General features: G+C 44.9%; 2 protein-coding genes across 3 annotated transcripts in view; both read left to right on the forward strand.

The window, feature by feature from the left end:
- Positions 1-13999, forward strand: part of sh3rf1 (SH3 domain containing ring finger 1) — a 69202-nt gene extending 55203 nt beyond the window's left edge. Inside the window, exons 9-12 of one of the 2 annotated variants that reach the window (XM_041839137.2) lie at positions 8836-9116; positions 9247-9563; positions 10138-10517; positions 10697-13999. In XM_041839137.2, the coding sequence (XP_041695071.2) occupies positions 8836-9116; positions 9247-9563; positions 10138-10517; positions 10697-10865 (1147 nt within the window). In that variant the 3' untranslated portion in view covers positions 10866-13999. The remainder of the gene's footprint in view (positions 1-8835; positions 9117-9246; positions 9564-10137; positions 10518-10696) is intronic. The other variant, XM_041839139.2, reaches the window with a different exon arrangement.
- A 5351-nt stretch (positions 14000-19350) lies between these two features.
- On the forward strand, positions 19351-21927 carry cbr4 (carbonyl reductase 4). Its single transcript, XM_041838450.1, has 6 exons — positions 19351-19400; positions 20364-20458; positions 20626-20727; positions 20921-21069; positions 21229-21361; positions 21608-21927. The coding sequence occupies exons 1-6, from the start codon at positions 19351-19353 to the stop codon at positions 21646-21648; spliced, it is 570 nt and encodes a 189-aa protein (XP_041694384.1). The 3' UTR covers positions 21649-21927.
- The last annotated feature ends 2079 nt before the right edge of the window (positions 21928-24006 follow it).

The raw sequence follows: 24006 nt of genomic DNA on the forward strand, positions 1-24006 counted from the left end.
CATTGCGCATGGTGATCTTAGGCTTGTGTGCGGCTGCTCGGCCATGGAAACCCAATATCATGAAGATCCCAATGAACAGTTATTGTGCCAACGTTGTTTCCAGAGGCAGTTTGGAACTCGGTAGTGAGTGTTGCAACCGAGGACAGAGAATTTTTAAGCGCTACGCGCTTCAGCACTCGGCGGTCCTGTTCTGTGAGCTTGTGTGGCCTACCACTTCGCGGCTGAGCCGTTGTTTCTTCTAGACATTTCCACTTCACAATAACAGCACTTACAGTTGACCGGGACAGCTCTAGCAGGGCAGACATTTGACCAACTGACTTGTTGGAAAGGTGGCATCCTATGAAAGGCACTGAGCTCTTCAGTAAAGCCATTCTACTGCCAATATTTGTCTATGGAGATTGCATGGCTGTGTGCTCGATTTCATACACCTGTCAGCAACGGGGAATCCAGTTGAAAGCTATGATCCCTTATTGATGTCACTTATTAAATCTACTTCAATCAGTGTAGATGAAGGGGAGGAAACAGGTTAAAGAAGGATTTTTAAGCCTTGAGACAATTGAGACATGGATTGTGTATGTGTGCCATTCGGAGGGTAGTGCTGAGCGATTAGTGCTTTTTGAGGTCGGGTTCGATTCTTTTTTTTTTTATCACAGTTTTCAATTTCGATTTCTATAAAAATGTTTTAACATGAAATGCATTAGGAAATAAATACGTTACTATGATTGTAGAGCTTTTTAATGGAAATTCCAAAGCCAAAAATAGTCAACCATTGTCTCTGATCAGGTCCACATTGGGTAGACATCAATAGGAAATTACTATGAAATAATAAAATATTTAAGTTGTGTATATTACTTTCTATTTGATGACTATTCTTTTTCATTCCTCTCATCTCAGGCAGCCAGCCAGACAACCATCTAACATTATCTCTGTGCTCCCCATACTGTACTGTCTTTAGTCATCCTATTTAGCTAGGCTGCCTAATTATGCTGCTTAGCTGTCTGACGATATCATTTTACTAGTTCTTCAAAGTAGATTAGGCATACTTTAACAAACTGTCTCTGTCTCTCTCGTCGTTGTGTACATTCCTCTCTAATGTGGTCTATGCTGTATCAGTCCAGAGATCTGTATATAATAATATAGTAATATATAATAATAATAATAATAATAATAATAAAATGACGAATAAAATTCCTCTCTAATGTGGTCTATGCTGTATCAGTCCAGAGATCTGTATATAATATAATAATATAATAATAATAATAATAATACCGTATTTTCCGCACTATAAGGCGCACCGGAGTATAAGCCGCAGCAGCTAAATTGAATGATATTGAATGATGTGTACATATATAAGCCGCACTGGACTATAAGCCGCAGGTGTTTTAATGTTTAATTACCATATGTAAGGGTTCATGCACAGAGGGGATTGTCGGGAAAGAGACAAACTGTCTCGCTCTTGTAATGTCTGTCTGTCTTGCTCTCGTTCTGTCTCTCGTTCTGTCTCTCGTACCACTCTCGGTTCCACTTTTACTTTTGCGCGCTACCTGTCTCACTCTTTTCCGGCCTCCAGCTTTTCCTGCTGGAGCCCGCCGCTTAAAGGTGGGGGGCGCGGACCGGTCATAGAGCCCATAGAGTTAAAGTTGGTGGACTGTAACCTGTAAAATCCATAGATTTAGGAGGTCTTCTAGTGGCCGTTAGCTGTAAAAATCCATAGATTAGCCGCACCGTTATATAAGCCGCAGGGTCGAAAAATTTGAAAAAAGGCGCGGCTTATAGTCCGAAAATTACGGTAATAATATAATGACGAGATGCTCATGTCTCTGCCCTAACAATTGGAGTTGTTGTCCCAAAGGCGGGAAGGCAGGCGACAAGCTTCGGTCCAGAGTTGTCAAGGGTGAAACCTCTCGCTTCGCCTCTTCCTCTCTGATCCGGAAAAAAATGGCCCAATGGATTATGGTCATTGTAGTTAATTGCCATGTTTCTGCACGGAACTAGGTTGAATATTGCCTTAATGAAAACTACAACTCCCTTCAGCCCAGCATCCCACAAACTCAGCAAAAAAAGAAACGTCCCCTTTTCAGGACCCAGTCTTAATTTGTAAAAATCAAAATAACTGCACAGATCTTCATTGTAAAGGGTTTAAACACTGTTTCCCATGCTTGTTCAATGAACCATAAACAATTAATGAACATGCACCTATGGAACGGTCGTTAAGACACTAACAGCTTAGACGGTAGGCAATTAAGGTCACAGTTACAGTGGGGGAAAAAAGTATTTAGTCAGCCACCAATTGTGCAAGTTCTCCCACTTAAAAAGATGAGAGAGGCCTGTAATTTTCATCATAGGTACACGTCAACTATGACAGACAAATTGAGAAAAAAATCCAGAAAATCACATTGTAGGATTTTTAATGAATTTATTTGCAAATTATGGTGGAAAATAAGTATTTGGTCACCTACAAACAAGCAAGATTTCTGGCTCTCACATACCTGTAACTTATTCTTTAAGAGGCTCCTCTGTCCTCCACTCGTTACCTGTATTAACGGCACCTGTTTGAACTTGTTATCAGTATAAAAGACACCTGTCCACAACCTCAAACAGTCACACTCCAAACTCCACTATGGCCAAGACCAAAGAGCTGTCAAAGGACACCAGAAACAAAATTGTAGACCTGCACCAGGCTGGGAAGACTGAATCTGCAATAGGTAAGCAGCTTGGTTTGAAGAAATAAACTGTGGGAGCAATTATTAGGAAATGGAAGACATACAAGACCACTGATAATCTCCCTCGATCTGGGGCTCCACGCAAGATCTCACCCCGTGGGGTCAAAATGATCACAAGAACGGTGAGCAAAAATCCCAGAACCACACGGGGGGACCTAGTGAATGACCTGCAGAGAGCTGGGACCAAAGTAACAAAGCCTACCATCAGTAACACACTACGCCGCCAGGGACTCAAATCCTGCAGTGCCAGACGTGTCCCCCCTGCTTAAGCCAGTACATGTCCAGGCCCGTCTGAAGTTTGCTAGAGTCCATTTGGATGATCCAGAAGAGGATTGGGAGAATGTCATATGGTCAGATGAAACCAAAATAGAACTTTTTGGTAAAAACTCAACTCGTCGTGTTTGGAGGACAAAGAATGCTGAGTTGCATCCAAAGAACACCATACCTACTGTGAAGCATGGGGGTGGAAACATCATGCTTTGAGGCTGTTTTTCTGCAAAGGGACCAGGACGACTGATCCGTGTAAAGGAAAGAATGAATGGGGCCATGTATCGTGAGATTTTGAGTGAAAACCTCCTTCCATCAGCAAGGGCATTGAAGATGAAACGTGGCTGGGTCTTTCAGCATGACAATGGTCCCAAACACACCGCCCGGGCAACGAAGGAGTGGCTTCGTAAGAAGCATTTCAAGGTCCTAGAGTGGCCTAGCCAGTCTCCAGATCTCAACCCCATAGAAAATCTTTGGAGGGAGTTGAAAGTCTGTGTTGCCCAGCGACAGCCCCAAAACATCACTGCTCTAGAGGAGATCTGCATGGAGGAATGGGCCAAAATACCAGCAACCGTGTGTGAAAACCTTGTGAAGACTTACAGAAAACGTTTGACCTGTGTCATTGCCAACAAAGGGTATATAACAAAGTATTGAGAAACTTTTGTTATTGACCAAATACTTATTTTCCACCATAATTTGCAAATAAATTCATTAAAAATCCTACAATGTGATTTTCTGGATATTTTTTTCTCATTTTGTCTGTCATAGTTGACGTGTACGTATGATGAAAATTACAGGCCTCTCATCTTTTTAAGTGGGAGAACTTGCACAATTGGTGGCTGACTAAATACTTTTTTTCCCCACTGTATGAAAACTTAGGACACTAAGATGGCGTAGCAGTGCGGTCATGTTTTCTTCTGTGTCCTTGTGTAAATAGACAGTTTTTTTTAGTTTTTTGTCTATTTCGTATATATTTCTCAATTTTTACTTTTCATTCTTTAACTAAATATACTTTCCTGCAACCCGCCTCATCCAACGTGGAAAGGATTCTGTTATTTCTTAACTTTTATCAAGAACCTTAAGCTGAAACTAGTCTAGCTGCAACCAAATGGCTACTTGCTATTAGCCACTGTTAGCGTCTTCACCATTGTCCGTGGCCTGCACTACCCACCAGCCAGCTCTAGCTCTAGCCTGGACAATTTGTTGGCCAGTCTGCACAGCGTGCTATCGACCCAGAGCATATCGGATTTTCTGCCGGAATCACTGGACCCTAGCGCCGGATCATCGCAACCAGCTAGCTGCAACCAAATGGCTGTTGTCGTTGGCTAATTACCATTGCCCCTTAGCAAGCACCAGTTAGCCTTGAGCTAGCCTCGAGCCAGGCCCATCTCCCGGCTATCTACCTCTCTATCAACCGGACGGGACCTCCTAGTGTTGACACGAAGCCCCGCCGATCCAACACGACTGGTTTGCCGATGAAATCGTCTGATGTGGTTTCAACAGGCTTGCTGGACTGTTCCTTTTATACGGTACCACATCCTGTTTATGTTTAGCCTCAGCCCAAACTTTGTCGCCATTACCAGCTGTTGTCTTAGCTCTCTCGAATAACACCTGTGATTGCTTTATGCCTCTCTCCCATGTCAATATGCCTTGCTTATTGCTTTTTCGGTTATTTCTTATTGTACTATTTCACTGTAGAGCCCACAGCCCAGCTCAACCTACCTTAGACAGCTCCTTTGTCCCACCCCCCCATACACGCGGAGACCGACTCAATCGGTGCCTCCAGTGATGCTATCTCTTTCATCGTTACCCAACGCTTAGGTTTACCTCCACTGTACTCATATCCTTCCATATCCTTGTCTGTACATAATGCCCTGAATCTATTCTACAACGCCCGGAACTCTGCCCCTTTTTTTCTCTGTACCCAACGCACTAGAAGACCAGTTCTTAAAGCCTTTTGCAGTATCCTTATTCTCCTCCTCCTCTTTCCTCTGGTGATGTAGAGGTTAACCCAGGCCCTGTAGCCCCCAGTATCACTCCTACTCCCCAGGCGTTATCATTTGTTGACTTCTATAACCGTAAAAGCCTTGGTTTCTTGCATGTTAACATCCAAAGCCTCCTCCCTAAGTTTGAGTTATTCACTGCGTTAGCACACTCCGCCAACCGTGATGTTCTAGCAGTGTCTGAATCCTGGCATAGGAAGGCCACCAAAAATTCAGAAATGTCCATCCCAAACTACAACATTTTCCGTCTAGATAGAACTGCCAAAGGGGGTGGGGTTGCAATCTACTATAGAGAGAGCCTGCAGAGCTCTATCATACTATCCAGGTCTGTGCCTAAACAGTTTGAGCTTCTACTTCTAAAAATCCACCTTTCCACAAATAAGTCTCTCACTGTTCCCGCTTGCTACAGACCCCCCTCAGCCCTGAGCTGTGCCCTGGACACCATATGTGAACTGATTGCCCCCATCTATCCTCAGAGTTCGTACAGCTTGGTGACCTAAACTGGGATATGCTTAACACCCCGGCCAACCTACAATCTAAACTAGATGCCCTCAATCTCACACAAATGATCAAAGAACCTAACAGGTACAACCCAAAATCTGTAAACATGGGCACCCTCATAGATATCATCCTGACAAATTTACCCTCTAAATACACCTCTGCTGTCTTCAACCAGGATCTCAGCGATCACTGCCTTATTGCCTGCGTCCGTAATGGGTCCGCGGTCAAACGACCACCCCTCATCACTGTCAAACGTTCCCTAAAACACTTTAGCGAGCAGGCCTTTCTAATTGACCTGGCCCGGGTATCCTGGATGGATATTTACCTCATTCCGTCAGTAGAGGATGCCTGGTTGTTCTTTAAAAGTGCTTTCCTCTCAATCTTAAATAAGCATGCCCCATTCAAAAAATTCAGAACTAAGAACAGATATAGCCCCTGGTTCTCCTCAGACTTGACTGCCCTTGACCAGCACAAAAACATCCTGTGGCGTACTGCATTAGCATCGAACAGCCCCCGCAATATGCAACTTTTCAGGGAAGTCAGGAACCAATATACACAATCAGTTAGGAAAGCAAAGGCTAGCTTTTTCAAACAGAAATGTGCATCCTGTAGCACTAACTCCAAAAAGTTTTTGGTGAATAAGAGCACCTCTTCCCAACTGCCCACTGCACTGAGGCTAGGAAACACTGTCACCACCGTTAAATCTACAATAATCGAGAATTTCAACAAGCATTTTGCTACGGCTGGCCATGCTTTCCACCTGGCTACCACTACCCCGGCCACCAGCTCTGCACCCTCCGCTGCAACTTGCCCATGCTCCCCAATTTCCATTATGGTGGAGTGGCCAGACGGAAGCCACTCCTCAGTTAAAGGCATATGACAGCCCGCTTGGAGTTTGCCAAAAGGACTCAGACCATGAGAAACAAGATTCTCTGGTCTGATTAACCAAGATTGAATTCTTTGGCCTGAATACCAAGCGTCATGTCTTGAGGAAACCTGGCATCAGCCCTAAGGTGAAGCATGGTGGTGGCAGCATCATGCTGTGGCAATGTTTTTCAGCGGCAGTGACTGGGAGACTAGTCAGGATCAAGGGAAAGGTGAACGGCGCAAAGTACAGAGAGATCCTTGATGAAAACCTGCTCCAGAGCGCTCAGGACCTCCGACTGGGACAACGTTTCACCTTCTAGCAGAACAACACCCCTAAGCACACAGCCAAGACAACGCAGGGGTGGCTTCGGGACAAGTCTCTGCATGTCCTTGAGTGGCCCAGCCAGATCCTGGACTTGAACCCGATCGAACATCTCTGGAGATACCTGAAAATAGCTATGCCGCGACGCTCCCCATCCAACTTGACAGAGCTTCAGAGGATCTGCAGAGAAGAATGGGAGAAACTCCCCAAATACAGGGGTGCCAAGCATGTGGCGTCATACCCAAGAAGACGCGAGGCTGTAATCGCTGCCAAAAGTGCTTCAACAAAGTACTGAGTAAAGGGTCTGAATACTTATGTAAATGTGATATTCCGTTTTTTTTATTTTACATAGATTTTCAAAAAAATCTTAACCTGTTTTTGCTTTGTCATTATGGGGTATTGTGTGTAGATTGACGAGGAGAAAGATAAAATAATCGATGGCTGTAACGTCACAAAATGTGGAAAAGGTTGAGGGGTCTGAATACTTTCCGAATGCACTGTGTGTGTGTGTGTGTGTGTGTGTATATATACAGTACCAGTCAACTTTGGACACCTACTCATTCCTGGGTTTTTCTTAATTTTTTCTATTTTCTACATTGTAGAATAATAGTGAAGAAATCAAAACTATGAAATAACACATGGAATCATGTAGTAACCAAAAAAGTGTTAAAGAAATCAAAATACATTTTATATTTGAGATTCTTAAAAGTAGCCACCCATTGCCTTGATGACAGCTTTGCACACTCTTGGCATTCTCTCAACCAGCTTCATGAGGTAGTCACTTGGAATGCATTTCAATTAACAGGTGTGCCTTGTTAAAAGTTAATTTGTGGAATTTCTTTCCATCTTAATGCGTTTGAGCCAATCAGTTGTCTTGTGACAAGGTAGGGGTGAAATACAGAAGATAGCCCTATTTGGAAAAAGTCCATATTATGGCAAGAACAACTTAAATAAGCAAAGAGAAACAACAGTCCATCATTACGTTAAGACATGAAGGTCAGTCAATCCGGAGTGCAGTCGCAAAAACCATCAAGCGGTGTGATGAAACTGGCTCTCATGAGGACCGCCACAGGAAAGGAAGACCCAGAGTTACCTCTGCTGCAGAGGATAAGTTCATTAGAGTTACCAGCCTCAGAAATTGCTTCACAGAGTTCAAGTAACAGACACATCTCAACATCAACTGTTCAGAGGAGAATGCATCAGGCCTTCATGGTCGAATTGCTGCAAAGAAACCACTACTATAGGACACCAAAAAGAAGAAGAGACATGCTTGGACCAAGAAACACGAGCAATGGACATTAGACCGGTGGAAATCTGTCCTTTGGTCTGATGAGTCCAAATTTGAGATTTTTGTTTCCAACCGCCGTGTCTTTGTGAGATGCAGAGTAGGTGAACGGATGATCTCCGCATGTGTGGTTCCCACCATGAAGCATGAAGGCGAAGATGTGATGGTGTAGGGGTGCTTTGCTGCTGACACTGTCAGTGATTTATTTAGAATTCAAGGCACACTTAACCAGCATGGCTACCACAGCATTCTGCAGCGATACGCCATCCCATCTGGTTTGCGCTTAGTGGGACTATCATTTGTTTTTCAACAGGACAATGACCCAACACACCTCCAGGCTGACCAAGAAGGAAAGTAATGGCGTGCTGCATCAGATGATCTGGCCTCCACAGTCCCCCAACCTCAACCCAATTGAGATGGTTTGGGATGAGTCGGACCGCAGAGTGAAGGAAATGCAGCAAACGAGTGCTCAGCATATGTGGGAACTCCTTTAAGACTGTTGGAAAAGCATTCCAGGTGAAGCTGGTTGAGAGAATGCCAAGAGTGTGCAAAGATGTCATCAAGGCAAAGGGTGGCTATTTGAAGAATCTAAAACCTAAAATATATTTTGATTTGTTTAACACTTTTTTTGGTTACTACATGATTCCATATGTTATTTCATAGTTTTGATGTCTTCACTATTATTCTACAATGTAGAAAATAGTAAAAATAAAGAAAAACCCTTGAATGAGTAGATGTGTCCAAACTTCTGACTGGTACTGTAAATACTTGCACGCACATATGCACACACACTGATTATTTCTGTATATGCAGCTCCCATAAGGCTCCCTGCTATAACCTCTCCTCTCCTCTTGTTTGTCCCGTTAGAACGGCATCAGGCAGCACCCAGCCCAAAGTGCCCCTGACTCTGTGCACCCAGGCTGGGCGAGGGGTCACCATCGTCAGCCCCTCCTCCACTTCTCTGGGGGCCATCGTTCCAGGGCCTGACTTCAACAAGCCCCTCCCCATCTGTCCCGGCTCTGCCCCCTCCAGCCCCTTACCTGCTGCCATGGTGTCGGCTGCTCACGTGGCGACCGGACAGGCCAAGGTTCTCATGCACATGACCTCCCAGATGACTGTTAACCAGGCACGCAATGCTGTCAGGACAGGTAGGATCACCTACTAGGGGAATGGAGGTGTGCAAGTATACATTCTATGTTTGCCTGAGGGTGGGATAGTGTATTTGATTGTGAAAGTATGTGTGTATGATCTAAACCTGTGCCTCTCCTCTGGCCCTAGCAGCCTGCAACAGTCAGGACAGGCCCACCGCTGCTGTGACACCCATCCAGTCCCAGAACTCTGTAGCCTTTCTGCCCCACCTGGCTATGTGCCAGTCCCAGCCCCCCTCCTCCAACCCTGCCCAGGGCTGTGTCCGTGCCGGTGTGGCACTGAGCTGTGCAGCCGCCTCCCTCACCCCGCCCAACGTCAGTGCCGCCTCGCTGGATCGTGATGCCCTGCGACCAGTGGCGGACCTCACCATGCCCGTCGCCCCAGGCAACGGCAACTCCACGTCAGCGAATTCCTCCCTCGCCTGTCGGCTAGACAAGGACGGCAAGGTGGGCATTCATGATAGCACCCTAGCCATCAGTATTGCTATCAGCAATGTTAGCATATTTCTCATGTTTGCATTTACTTCTATTATGCCTAGCATACTTGACTGGTATTCAACACGTCTCCAGTGGATTGCTAAATTAGATCACATTAGCCTGGAGTGTCTGGTGCTCTTGTTTACTTCAGAGTATTTTGAATACCATGCGCTCTGTATGTTGTTGAACACAGAGGATGTTCCAGTTTATCTTAAGAAACACATTTACTCACAGAGCTCATCTGTTTCACTGGCGAGCCTTAGAGTTAGAGAGAGACTAGAGATGGGAGTCAGTCCAGGCCAGCCAACACAAACAGAACAGGCAGCTGGCAGCAGGCCTGATGACATCATTACAACACTGATTAGTCAGCCAACAGCCTAATGACCAAGACAATGGATTCTGTTTATGCAGATTCTAATGTCCACACAATTAGTTCCTGTAAGACGGTCTATATCCAGCCTACACCATTATCAGACAAGTGCATGGGAGTAGTAGCAACATAATTGACTTTCTTATCGCGCTTTCTCTATGTTTCGTTCTGCAGAGGGAGAAGAAAGGTCTTCTGAAGCTGTTGTCGTCTAACAAGAAGAAGTCTCGCCCTTCTCCCCCCTCCTCCCCCACCCTGGAGGCAGAGCAGGCTGCTACAGGGGAGGTCTTCCAAAGGGCCATGGGCCCCGACACCGCCCCGTCCCCCTTGCTGTCCTCCACCCCCGTTGGCGTGGGTAACCATGGCCGTCCAGTCCCCTTCCCCGTGGAGCCTGAGCCTACTTTAGCCACCCCATACACTTCATCCTCAGCCCCAGAGTTAACACACCGTAAGAGCAGCCCCCTGGACGGCTGTGCCCCCATCGCCCCGCCTCCTCGTCAGGCATGCTCCTCGCTCATCTCCCAGCAGCACGACGCTCGGCCAATCATATGCGAGAGGTACTGCATTTCTTATATCATAGGACAGTGACATGTAGTTATAAAAATGGTCTGTCTGATGATGTGTGATTCTGCTGGATGTGTGTCTGTGTGTAGCGTTTCTGGTCTCCTGTGATTCTGCTGGATGTGTGTGTGTGTCAGTACAGTATCCTCTCTGATCCCGCCCCTCTCCTCCCCAGGTACAGAGTGGTGGAGTCCTACCCCCCTCAGAGTGAGGCAGAGCTGGAGCTGAAGGAGGGAGACATAGTGTTTGTCCACAGGAAGAGAGAGGACGGCTGGTTCAAAGGAACACTCCAGAGGAACGGCAGGACCGGACTGTTTCCTGGCAGCTTCGTAGACATCATCTGACTGACCGTCTGACTCACACTGGACCACAGTGGACCGACCGTGACCTGACCACACCATGAACTGACCATCAATGGAACCACATCAATGGAACCACTTTGTTGTTGCCTTGTTTTAGGGTCAAACTGCGAGCCAACCAGATCAGGTTGCTAGGGACAGTAACATCAGATGGATACATACACAACCTTAGAAGAGGTCTTCAAAGCACAGAGGAGGAGAATGATGAAATAGTTTCGACAGAGGAGAGGAGATGACTGGAGGACAAGCACACTACTCATGTTGATTTTCTTTTTGTCAGTTATTTATATCTGTAACAATTCAAAACGTTAAATGTGTGCATTGTACTGTTCCTCACTTTATTATATGTAAGAAACCATATGAACTGTTAATAGATGGAAATATGACATTGTAACTTATTTTTTAGTTTTAGTCTTTCGTTGTGTTTAGGGTTTCAGTTGGCGCCTGCCTTATGACACATTTCCTACATCACTTTGTGCTCGTCTCTTATTGGCTCCGGTGCTGTATGTTAGTACTGCACTGCGTCTCCAATGATTGGCTGTTAAGAGCAAACAAACAATACAGCAGATTGGAGGAGAATGAGTGATGTCATCATCAGCACATACAGTGTAGCAAGAAAAGGGGTAGAGGTGGGCCCAATTCCAATCTGATCTCTTGAGCCTATTCTTCTATTGACTGGAAGGCATCAGCTAAATGGCAGTAGCTCCATACCCTCTGGTTGGGTAGTTTGAGTTTCTGACTTACTGCAAACACTTAGTCTTCTAGTCATTTGAGATCCATGAGAGGCAAATGACTTCTTTGGAATTGGGCTCTGGACCTCTCTCCAACAATGGAATTTGCACAACCTCTTCCTGTATCCCTTGGACCCTTGGTGCCCCAAACTGGGTTCTCCTTGGGCTCCAGTACCCCTTAATTGGAGAGCGAGACATCTTGGTAAAATTAGTCTGCTGTTGATGCTCTGATGAAGGGCGAGGTTATCAAAACGTTCCCTTAAAGTTAGGAAAACAGTCTGCTGTTGATGTACATTATTAGGTACTGGGAGAAGGATTTTATGTTCTTGCCTTTATTGATGTGTTAAAACTAAGAAACACTCCATAGATCTTGCAAACAAATGTTACTTACTGTATATTCTTCCATGTGTACTTATTGAACATCGTAGCTGCTCCCCCACTCCCCTAAGTAGACTAACATTATCGGACATAGCTCTAGATCTCAAGTGAGCGACAGACATCACATACTGTACAGTAAACGTGCTACGACTCTGATAGCTACATTTTAATAATATATTGATATTTATATCCACATGGATCTATACAACACCAGATGCTCTGGACCGTGTCTCCTACAGCATGGAGATGCAGCAAGACATCTGACAGAACTGATCTATGTTTGACCTTCAGAGGTTCTCAACCCTCATTTCAATTATTCATTCGTTCCTAACGGGTCTTTTCTCTACAAGACAAAACACTGCTTACTTATAAAGCATAGACTGTTTTCCTAATGTAACATATCATTGATATCGCTCATCCAATACAAGCTAGTGTATTTCTCCTTGAAGTTGCGAGATTAGGTTTTTTAATACCGATCCATGACTTGGACCCCGTTGATTCTTGGTTTTAAGCTGTACAGTGCATCTATACAATGTGTCTGATGTTAAGTGTTCTATAGACTTGAATATAATTTGTGTGTGGTTGGTTAGATGGGGTTTTGGTACCAGTTTTGTTGTTTTCTGTTTGTTTCAAAGCACAAAAAAGAGTACGGTGTGATTTGAGTGGGTTTAGAGGATGTGAAACCTCAGAGCCTTGGCTCCTACTTATTTTCAACTCCTTTCATTTCAAAATAATCCAGTGGGGGCGAAATGGCGCTCTTAACTCTCCCTCCCCCTCGTCCTCCTCCCTGGGCCTTCAGTCATGGTAATGAGATTGACAGCACTGCTAGTAACGAAGACAGAAAAATCAGGCGCACATAATGAGCCATTGATTTGATCCAATCTCATATTTGTTTGCAGTGGAGAACAGTTTAAATTGGATTATATTAGTCAATGATGGACAGTAAGTGGCTGTTCTATTGTTCGTGTGCTGTGAGGGACGTCTGCCTACCTTCACTATAGCACACCAGGTAGACACCAAGAGGCTTACGTCCTGGGTTTATTCCTGCTGCAGCCTCTCCTATCAGATGCTGTGGTGCAGTATCAACAGCTAATGCTTCTGTCTAAATGACAGATTTCATCTTTAGGCACTAATCCACCCCTACAAGAGGTTTGCTCTTAGCAAGTGGGTATCAACTGCAGTAAATCTGAAGGGATTTGGGGGGTCAAATTAAACATTTAAAGGTTGAGGACATTCTAAACACCAGATGGTGCTACATTTTGGACCTGAGGGGAATGTAAGTGACTGAATTTTTCTGACATTTTCCAAAGCGCGTTTGTTTGAGTGGGTGTTTGTGTCAGGCAGAGTAACGGGGACCACTGTGTGACTGACTTCTGAATATGTTGTTTTGATATGACGTTTTGAGTGGTGGGTGGAGGCTGTATAAAGTGGTACGAAACACTGTTCAGACCTGTTTGCTTCTCAATTTGCTTGTGTAGAATTAACCTAATGTTCCACTGTTGTCTTGGCATTCACCATCTCCACCTCACCTCTAGTGCTGAACTGGGTTTTGCTTAATGATGAGCCTTTTTTTCAAACACACACACCATACATTTACACTTACTGTACCATCAGTATATACCGTAGTCATTTTAGTCATATTTATTTTCATATCTATAGTTGGATGATCAAATAATGCTAATTTTCTTTACATTCTCTGACTGTCAAGAACAACCGAACCAGTTGGCTTCGGTGTTCCTGTGAACATGTTTTTGCTGTAATCTCATGCCTTGTTGGAACACAAGGTAGCACTAAAGTTAGCTTTATTAAACTAAACAGATTCTCCTTATGGAAAGGTGATCTTACTTGATTTTTTTCGGTTATAGTTATTTTTATATAGTTAAGTCTGATCATGGAGAAATTAGCATCCACTTGTTATTTGGCAAAATACTATGTGCAAAACATTCTTAAGTATCGAAGGGAATAGCACATTTTGTAAACATGACTATAACAATAAAAGCTAATGGTTTCCATGGTTTTGTCAGTCTGTGTTTTCGCCCTTGTGTTTAGATGGTCTCTTCCTGCCAGCGTAGAGCTGTCTGAAAACATTACCACCAATATGAGGGACTGGAGACATGACAGCAAAGTCACCTCTTTTCCCCTCTCTCTCACATCCATCCCCTCCTACTCTGCAGGGCCTGCTTAAGATTGTGTGTGTGTGCAATGTGCCAGTTGGTCTGTCTGAGCATGTGCCTTTGGAAAGTATTCAGCCTTATTCTAAAATTAATTAAATTGTTTTTTCCCCCTCATCAATCTACACACAATACCCCATAATGACAAAGCAAAAACAGGTTTTTAGACATTTTTGCAAATGTATTACAAATAAAAAACTATCACATTTACGTAAGTATTCAGACCCTTTACTCAGTACTTTGTTACAAACAAAAAATGGAAATATCACATTTACGTAAGTATTCAGACCCTTTACTCAGTACTTTGTTGAAGCACCTTTGGCAGCGATTGCAACATCGAGTCTTCTTGGGTATTACACTACAAGCTTGTCACACCTGTATTTGGGGAGTTTCTCCCATTCTTCTATGCAGATCCTCTCAAGCTCTGTCAGGTTGGATGGGGAGCGTTGCTGCACAGCTATTTTCAGGTCTCTCCTGAGATGTTTGATCGGGTTCAAGTCCGGGCTCCAGATGGGCCACTCAAGGACATTCAGAGACTTGTCCCAAAGCCATTCCTGCATTGTCTTGGCTGTGTGCTTAGGGTTGTTGTCCTGTTGGAAGGTGAACCTTCACCCCAGTCTGAGGTCCTGAGTGCTCTGGAGTAGGTTTTCATCAAGGATTTCTCTGTACTGCTCCGTTCATCTTTCCCTCGATCCTGACTAGTCTCCCAGTCTGCCACTGAAAAACATCCCTACAGCATGATGCTGCCACCACCATGCTTCACCGTAGGGAAGGTGCCAGGTTTCCTGATCAATGGAAACAGGATGCACCTGAGCTAAATTTTGAGTCTCATAGAGATCTCTGGAGAGACCTGAAAATAGCTGTGCAGCGATGCTCCCAATCCAACCTGACAGAGCTTGAGAGGATCTGCAGAGAAGAATGGGAGGAACTCCCCAAATACAGGTGTGCCAAAATTGTACCGTCATACCCAAGAAGACTCAAGGCTGTAATCAAATTTCTTGTTAACAAACTATAGTTTTGGCAAGTCGGTTAGTCGGCTACTTTGTGCATGACACAAGTAATTTTTCCAACAATTGTTTACAGACATTATTTCACTTATAATTCACTGTATCACAATTCCAGTGGTTCAGAAGTTTACATACACTAAGTTGACTGTACCTTTAAACAGCTTGGAAAATTCCAGAAAATGATGTCATGGCTTTAGAAGCTTCTGATAGGCTAATTGACATCATTTGAGTCAATTGGAGGTGTACATGTGGATGTATTTCAAGGCCAAACTCAGTTCCTCTTGCTTGACATCATGGGAAAATGAAAAGAAATCAGCCAAGACCTCACAATTCTGGTTCATCCTTGGGAGCAAATTCCAAATGCCTGAAGGTACCACGTTCTTCTGTACAAACAATAGTACGCAAGTATAAACACCATGGGACCACGCAGCCGTCATACCGCTCAAGAAGGAGACGCGTTCTGTCTCCTAGAGATGAAAGTACTTTGGTGCAAAAAGTGCAAATCAATCCCAGAAAAACACCAAAAGACCTTGTGAAGATGCTGGAGGAAACAGGTACAAAAGTATCTATATCCACAGTAAAACGAGTCCTATATCGACATAACCTGAAAGGCCGCTCAGCAAGGAAGTAGCCACTGCTCCAAAACCGCCATAAAAAAGCCAGACTACGGTTTGCAACTGCACATTGGGACTAAGATCGTACTTTTTGGAGAAATGTCCTCTGGTCTGATGAAACAAAAATAGGTCATAATGACCATCGTTATGTTTGGAGGAAAAAGGGGGCTGCTTGCAAGCTGAAGAACACCATCCCAACCGTGAAGCACGGTGTGGCAGCATCATGCTGTGGGGGTGCTTTGCTGCAGGAGGGACTGGTGCACTTCACAAAATAGATTGCACCATGAGGAAGGAAAATTATGTGGATATATTGAAGCAACATCTCAAGACATCAGTCAGGAAGTTAAAGCTTGGTTGCAAATGGGTCTTCCAAATGGACAATGACCCCAAGCATACTTCCAAAGTTGTGGCAAAATGGCTTAAGGACAACAAAGTCAAGGTATTGGAGTGGCCATCACAAAGCCCTGACCTCAATCCTATAGAAAATGTGAGAGCAAGGAGGCCTACAAACCTGACTCAGTTACACCAGCTCTGTCAGGAGGAATGGGCCAAAATTCACCCAACTTATTGTGGGAAGCTTGTGGAGGACAACCCGAAACGTTTGACCCAAGTTAAACAATTTAAAGGCAATGCTACCAAATACTAATTGAGTGTATGTAAACTTCTGACCCACTGGGAATGTGATGAAATAAATAAAAGCTGAAATAAATCATTCTCTCTACTATTATTCTGATATTTCACATTCTTAAAATAAAGTGGTGATCCTAACTGACCTAAAACAGGGAATTTTTACTAGGATTAAATGTCAGGAATTGTGAAAAACAGAGTTTAAATGTATTTGGCTAAGGTGTATGTAAACTTCCGACTTCAACTGTAACAATGCATACCTTTATTACCAGGAGAAAAGCTCCTTGCTGTGTGTCTGCTTTTCCCACAGTGCAATAAACTCTACAGTGGTGCTCTGTGAGGTAGGTGAGTCATGCAGTCTCCTGTCTGTGTGTGCAATGATGCTGAGCTGGATAATGTCTAAAGGAGCTGACATGGTCTCTGTGAGGTCACACTGGTATGCTTCATCCAGATGATGGGTTGCCATGGAGATCGGTTATTCCAGTTTGTGAGCATGACTGTGGTGGACAGAAGGGGGATACAGGGACAAGGAGTTGGATATTGAAATAAAGAGAATTGTGTGTTTTTCCACCGCTTGCTTTTCATCTGACTTGGCTCAGTTGGCTGCTCTTTTCCCCCTCTCTCCCTCTCTCCTGTCAACACTGAGACTGTGTCTGGTTCAGTTTGCTCTCTGGTATCTAATGGTTTCAGGTACTGTAACAGATTAATGAGGTGTCTGCTTAATCAATGAGCCTTGCTCTGGCATGACAGGGCCTTCCTGCTGGAGAAGGAGGGAATCATTATCTCTACTACAAACAGTGTAAATGTGTGTTTGTGTACAGTACATGTTGGTGAGGAGGTGGGGGCAGGTAGGTCTATTAGATACGCTATATATGACTGAGTGAGGCAGTGTAAATATCTGTAGATGTGATAAAGTGTTTATGGATTGATAGAAGGACAGACTCTGGAGCATACCGTAAATATTCATGTGTGTATGCAAGAAGAAATAGAGAACATTTATCTAAGTGTGTGCGTGCGTTGCGTGCGCGTGTGTGTATACTGTATATATGGTGAGGAAGAGAGCAGAAAGCGTTTGTCTGTGTCGGCAGGCGTCATTAGACCACAGGAGTGTGAAGGAGGAAAATGAGGTCATGATGTTTAGGATGATGATCTGAATACAAATTAAGCCTTGTGTCACACGCACACACACACACACAGCACGTAAACTGTCTCTCCATACAATGCATAATATATTTCAGTCAACCCCTAAAAACTACACCAAATGTTGCTCAACAGTTTTTGTTGTTTTATTTTCTTACAACATCCCCTGTGTTTTTCCATCTGAGGGTGTAGCTCATAAGACGGGGGTCAAACATCAGCTTGGGACCAAGTCACTGAGGACAGAAAATCAATCCTGAAGAACTTCCAAATGTTTGAAACCGTCCAGCTGTGTTTGACCATTGTTTTTCACTGGTGACATTGAGCCGGGCTTCTGGACCTTGGGTCAGAGGGAGGGCCAGACGGAGACAACCTCCAGTATCTTACGGGTCCAAAGAGAAACGTAGGATAAAATGTTAGTGTTATGTAAAGATTAGGGTACTGGTTGGGGTTGAGGGTAGGATTAGGGTTGAACCGGATGTGGACATGAAGCTAGAGTTAGGGTTAGGGTTGAGGCTAGGGGTGGGGTTGAACCGGATGTGGACATTAAACTAGGGTTAGGGTTAGGTAGCCTCGTCGCGAACCAGGCTTGACAACGACTTGATTTTGGAGGTATGGCAATGAGAGACTAGGGTTAGGGTTGTGGTTGAGGCTAGAGTTAGGCTTGAACTGGGATGTTGACATGAAGCTAGGGTTAGGGTAAGGGCTGACCTAGCCTATGTTTAACCCCTAGCTCAATCCTAACCCTAACCCTAGCCTAGATTTCATCGTCATTTCTAAACTGTGGACAGGCTCTGATGTGGTATGTTTCAAACGTCTGTGGGTCCAGCTACCCGTGAGGGGCCACTGGCACTAGCTGTGAGATTTATGTGCGTGTCTCTTCTTCCCCCATGTGGTTGAATTAATAAACACATGAAGAAAAAATGGCGACCTCCATGTGTGTACTGTGTCAATGATCAACTAACGTTTACTCACGTTATTGTCAAAGGACATGGATTGTCAAACGATAATAATTATATAGAGAGAAATGCCAAATTGTTATCCATCTTAAACGACAACAGCGTTGCGTGAAAACATGAGTTTTCCCCAAAAACACTTTCAAATGATCTTGGTAGCATAGCTAGCTGTCAGATCATCTACACCAGGGTTGTCAAACTCATTCCATGGAGGGCCTAGCGTCTGCTATCTTTTATATTTTGCCTTTCAATTAAGACTTAGACAACCAGGTGAGGGGAGTTCCGTACTAATCAGTGACCTTAATTCATCAATCAATCCAGGCTCTGTCGTAGCCGGCCGCGACCGGGAGACCCATGGGGCGGCGCGCAATTGGCCCAGCGTCGTCCAGGGTAGGGGAGGGAATGGCCGGCAGGGATGTAGCTCAGTTGATAGAACATGGCGTTTGCAACGCCAGGGTTGTGGGTTCGATTCCCACAGGGGAAAAAATATAATGTATGCACTAACTGTAAGTCGCTCTGGATAAGAGCGTCTGCTAAATGACTAAAATGTCAATGTAAATGTAATCAGGTACAAGGGAGGACCGAATACCCGCAGACATATTGCCGGCCCTCCGTGGAATGAGTTTGACACGTGATTTACACAGACAGTGCTGGGAAGTGACTGACTGTCTGAGTGGGCTACCTGTTGGTTCTGTTTGTGTTCAACTTCTGTTAATATTGCAATGGGCTCAGGGGAGTGGGTGCTCTGAGTGGTCAAGTGACCCTGAAGCCACTTGCCTATGTCATCTCATCTTTGACTTTGCTTTGTGCTGAGCTGTGCTGTGTTGTGGTCTCCTGCAGGGCAGGGGCATGTCCAGGCTGTGCGTGGTGTGTTGGGGTTCCAGGGGCATAGGCAGGGCCATATCTGTCTCCTCTGCTCTTATCCTTCTAGACCTATCTGCTGCCTTTGATAATGTGAACCATCAGATCCTCCTCTCCACCCTCTCTGAGTTGGGCATCTCCGGCGCTGCTCACTCTTGGATTGCGTCCTACCTGACAGGTCGCGCCTACACGTGGCGAGAATCTGTCTCCGCACCACGTGCTCTCACCACTGGTGTCCCCCAGGGCTCAGTTCTAGGCCCTCTCCTATTCTTTCTATACACCAAGTCACTTGGCTCTGTCACTTGGCTCTACGCAGACGACACACAATTAATTTTCTCCTTTCCCCCTTCTGATAACCAGGTGGAGAATCGCATCTCTGCATGTCTGGCAGACATATCAGTGTGGATGTCGGATCACCACCTCAAGCTGAACCTCGGCAAGACGGAGCTGCTCTTCCTCCCGGGGAAGGACTGCCCGCTCCATGATCTCGCCATCACGGTTGACAACTGCATTGTGTCCTCCTCCCAGAGTGCAAAGAACCTTGGCGTGACCCTGGACAACACCATGTCGTCCTCCGCTAACATCAAAGCAGTGACCCGATCCTGTAGGTTCATGCTCTACAACATTCGCAGAGTACGACCCTGCCTTACACAGAAAGCGGCACAGGTCTTAATCCAGGCACTCGCTGTTGGCTGGGCTCCCTGCCTGTGTCATTAAACCCGTACAACTTATCCAGAACGCTGCAGCCCGTCTGGTGTTCAACCTTCCCAAGTTCTCTCATGTCACCCCGCTCCTCCGCACACTCCACTGGCTTCCAGTTGATGCTCACATCTACTACAAAACCATGGTGCTTGCCAACGGAGCTGTGAGGGGAACAGTAATCCTTCTACACCTCCCCTTCCCCAGTGGTGGTTGTCCCACTGGCTATCCTAAGTTGAATGCACCAATTTGTAAGTCGCTCTGGATAAGAGCGTCTGCTAAATGACTTAAATGTAAATGTAAATATCAAGGCTGCTGGCAGAGAGAGGCTGCAGGGTTGTTGTGGTGTCCAGGAACCAGGATGCTGCTCAGGCCACTGTGGTGTCCCTCGATGGAGGTACGGTATAATACCTGCAGGGGTGTCATGCACCTGTTTGTTGGGCTCTTCTGTTCACATTTTCAAAACAAGATGATGAGCCTAGTGCCACACTGACTACTGTTGTTTATTAAATACAGCTGTAATTGTCTGTTTACCTAATGCTAAACCAATCTCTCATGTTCTAGCTGGCTTTAGTTGTGACATCTCCAAAGGAAAGGAAGTGCAGAAGACGTTTGAGATTATCCAGAAGACCTGTGGAAACATCTCATACCTGGTCAATGCAGCTGGCTCAACAGGTGTGTGTGTGACTGTGAATGAATCAGTACTCGTTTGAATCTGTACTCGTACAGGTGTACAGGTTAGTTTCATACCTTCAGGACTCCCATGACAGTCTTAAGCAGGTGAGCTTGCATGTGTATAAAATAATTTTAAAAATAACTCCTCCATCTCCTGTGTGTATGTATGCACCTCCCTGTCTGTGTGTGTTCAGGGATGGTCTGTTGCTGAGGACCAGGCCAGAAGACATGGTGGCTATGCTTCATACCGACCTACTGGGGAGCATGTTGACCTGCAAGGCAGCGCTATGGAGCATGCTCCACACCCAGGGAGGGGCCATTGTCAACATAAGTACTGTTACTGTATGTACAGCCTCTTCTCATTATTGAGATACCAGATGCCTTCAATGTTGCAGTTTGGCCACAAGGTGGTGGTTGTGGTCCAGGTAATAAACCTAATTTCCCACTTCATTTTACCTTGCGTTAACCCAATTAATGTGTTCATGGTTGTGATCTGTGGTGGGGTTGAAGGGGAACGCAGGTCAGTGTGTGTACAGTGCCAGTAAAACAGGTCTGGAGGGCTTCACTCGCTCCCTGGCCAAGGAGGTGGCCTCACGCAACGTCAGGGTTAACTTGCTGGCTCCAGGTAGGGAACTGTCTCTTCCTCCTTTCTTTACAGCTCCTCTCTTTCATCTGCCTGCTTATTCACCTCAACTCCTAGCCCTTGTCCTAGCCTTTGTCCTAGTTTGTTTATGATTTTGTAATCTCCGTCATTGGCGTGCTAAAATAGAAACAGACTTGTACTGCACCTAGCATATTGGTTTCCACTGTCCTCTCAGCTCGAATTCAGTTCTCTCCTGATCCTGTCCCTCCCCTCCCTTCTCTTCGCTAGGTTTCATCCTGACAGACATGACAGCGGGGCTGGGAGCCTGAAGAGGTGGCCCAGCCACAAAACTTCTGGGTAGTAAAGAGATTCTCTCAGCCTCTCTCTCTCTCAGATGAGAATTACAATGGAGAGTTCGCTGTTGTGTATGCCAGTATGTGTGTGTGTTCACACTGAAGATGAGCTGGGTTCATGCATAGGAACGTGACAAATATTTGCCTTTTAATCCGTTTTTTATCTACTCAAGCTCATGTCTTTTCAACAGATTTTGGAGTGTACTTTTTAATAATAAGCCATTTAGCAGACGCTTTTATCCAAAGTGACTTACAGTCATGCGTGCATACATTTGGGTGGTCCCGGGGATCGAACCCACTACCCTGGCGTTACAAGCGCCGTGCTCTACCAGCTGACCTACAGGCTCTTGCCTTTGAATGTGAGGAAATTAGTGCTGAGCAACATTAAAAAAAAAAATGAAACAACTAATTGACCGACGTGTGAGCCCAAACCTCTGTTTCTCTAGAGAGAAATCAAATCATTCACTCGAGAAATCAAGTCAAGAGCTATGTGGGAGGCTGGGCTGAAGGGAGTTGTAGGTTTCATTAAGCAAATATTCAACGTAGTTCAGCGCAGAAATGTGGTAATTAACTACAATGACCATAATCCATTTCACCTGTTCTTTCCGGCTCGGATAGAGACGGATACACTTTTACGCCTCCTACTGCAGTTAGGTTAGATGCACACAGACCGCACGAGAGAGGAATATGCACAACGATGAGAGGGATAGAGGCAGTTTGTGAAAGTATGCCTTATCTACTTTGAAGAACTAGTTAAATTATTTCATCAGACAGCTCTGCAGCATACTTTGGCAGACTAGCCTAGCTAAATAGGATGACTAAAGACAGTACAGTATGGGGAGCACAGAGATAATGTTAGATGGTTGTCTGGCTGGCTGGCTGCTACTGCCTGAGATGACAGGAATGAAAAAGAATAGTCATCAAATAGAAAGTAATATACACAACTTAAATATTTTATTATTTCATAGTAATTTCCTATTTTTCTATTGTGGACCTGACACAGACAATGGAATATTTTCAATGTTTTGGCAATTGAATGTTCACTATTTTTGGCTTTGGAATTTCCATCAAAAAGCTCTAAAATAATTTGAATGTCACTATTCATAATGCATGTAATGTTTTTTTTTTTAATAATCAAAATCGCTCAGCACTAGAGGCAATGCACTACAGGTATTGATATTCTGGCTGTATTGCCTTTGTAAGCTCTGTGGGCTTGACCTTAGAGCCATGGATATACACTGAGTGTACAAAACATTAAGAACACCTTCCTAATATTGAGTTGCAGGCATGGATTCTACAAGGTGTCGAATGCATTTCACAGGGATGCTAGCCCATGTTGTCTCCAATGCTTCCCACAGTTGTGCCAAGTTGGCTGGATGTCCTTTGGGTGGTGGACCATTCTTGATACAACGGGAAACTGTTGAGTGTGAAAACCCCAGCAGCATTGCAGTTCTTGACACAAACCCTGTTCAAAGGCACTTCAATCTTTTGTCTTGCCCATTCACCCTCTGAATGGCACACATACACAATCCATGTCTCCATTGTCTCAAGGCTGTTGTATTTTTGACTTTATGTTTTTTACCCCATATGTAACTCTGTGTTGTTTTTATTGCACTGCTTTGCTTTATCTTGGCCAGGTCGCAGTTGTAAATGAGAACCTGTTCTCAACTGGCTTACCTGGTTAAATAAAGGTGAAAAAAAAAAAAAAAAAAAAGGCTTGAAAATTCTTCTTTAACCTGTCTGCTCCCCTTCATCTACACCGATTTGAAGTGGATTTAACAAGTGACATCAATAAGGGATCATAGCTTTCACCTGGATTCACCTGGTAAGTCTATGTCATGGGAAGAGCAGGTGTTCATAATGTTTTGTACACTGTGTATATGTGTGTATAGTTCAGATAATACTGTTGTCCCACTGTACACAGTGCTGAGTCACAGGGTCCTGCTCCAGTCATAGTTCAGAGTGTACGTGTCTTTGTGTGAGTGATAGTCTTTCATGACCAACACTGCTGACTCCACTGTGTCTGACTCAGTCTGGTCCTTCACACCCCTGAGGCCTTAACTTTGATCAGCAGATTTCATGGTGTTACTCTTTCCATGACTTAGGGGCATCCAGTGCTGACCCAAGCTCTCATGTTTCACTCTCCCGCTCCCCTGGGGGAACCCAACAAGGCTGGCGCAGCGCAGGTCCCCACCACCACCACCCCCTGAGCCCAGCAGCCCACCCCTGGAGGGGCCCAGAGAGAGGGGGTCTGCTGCCTCCCTGCCTTGTGCCTACAGCTGGAGGGGATTAGCGGGGTGGGGGGATATTTTTTGGGTTTAGTTACAGCTCAGG

This window comes from Coregonus clupeaformis, chromosome 20, assembly GCF_020615455.1.
Source record: "Coregonus clupeaformis isolate EN_2021a chromosome 20, ASM2061545v1, whole genome shotgun sequence".
NCBI lineage: Eukaryota > Metazoa > Chordata > Actinopteri > Salmoniformes > Salmonidae > Coregonus > Coregonus clupeaformis.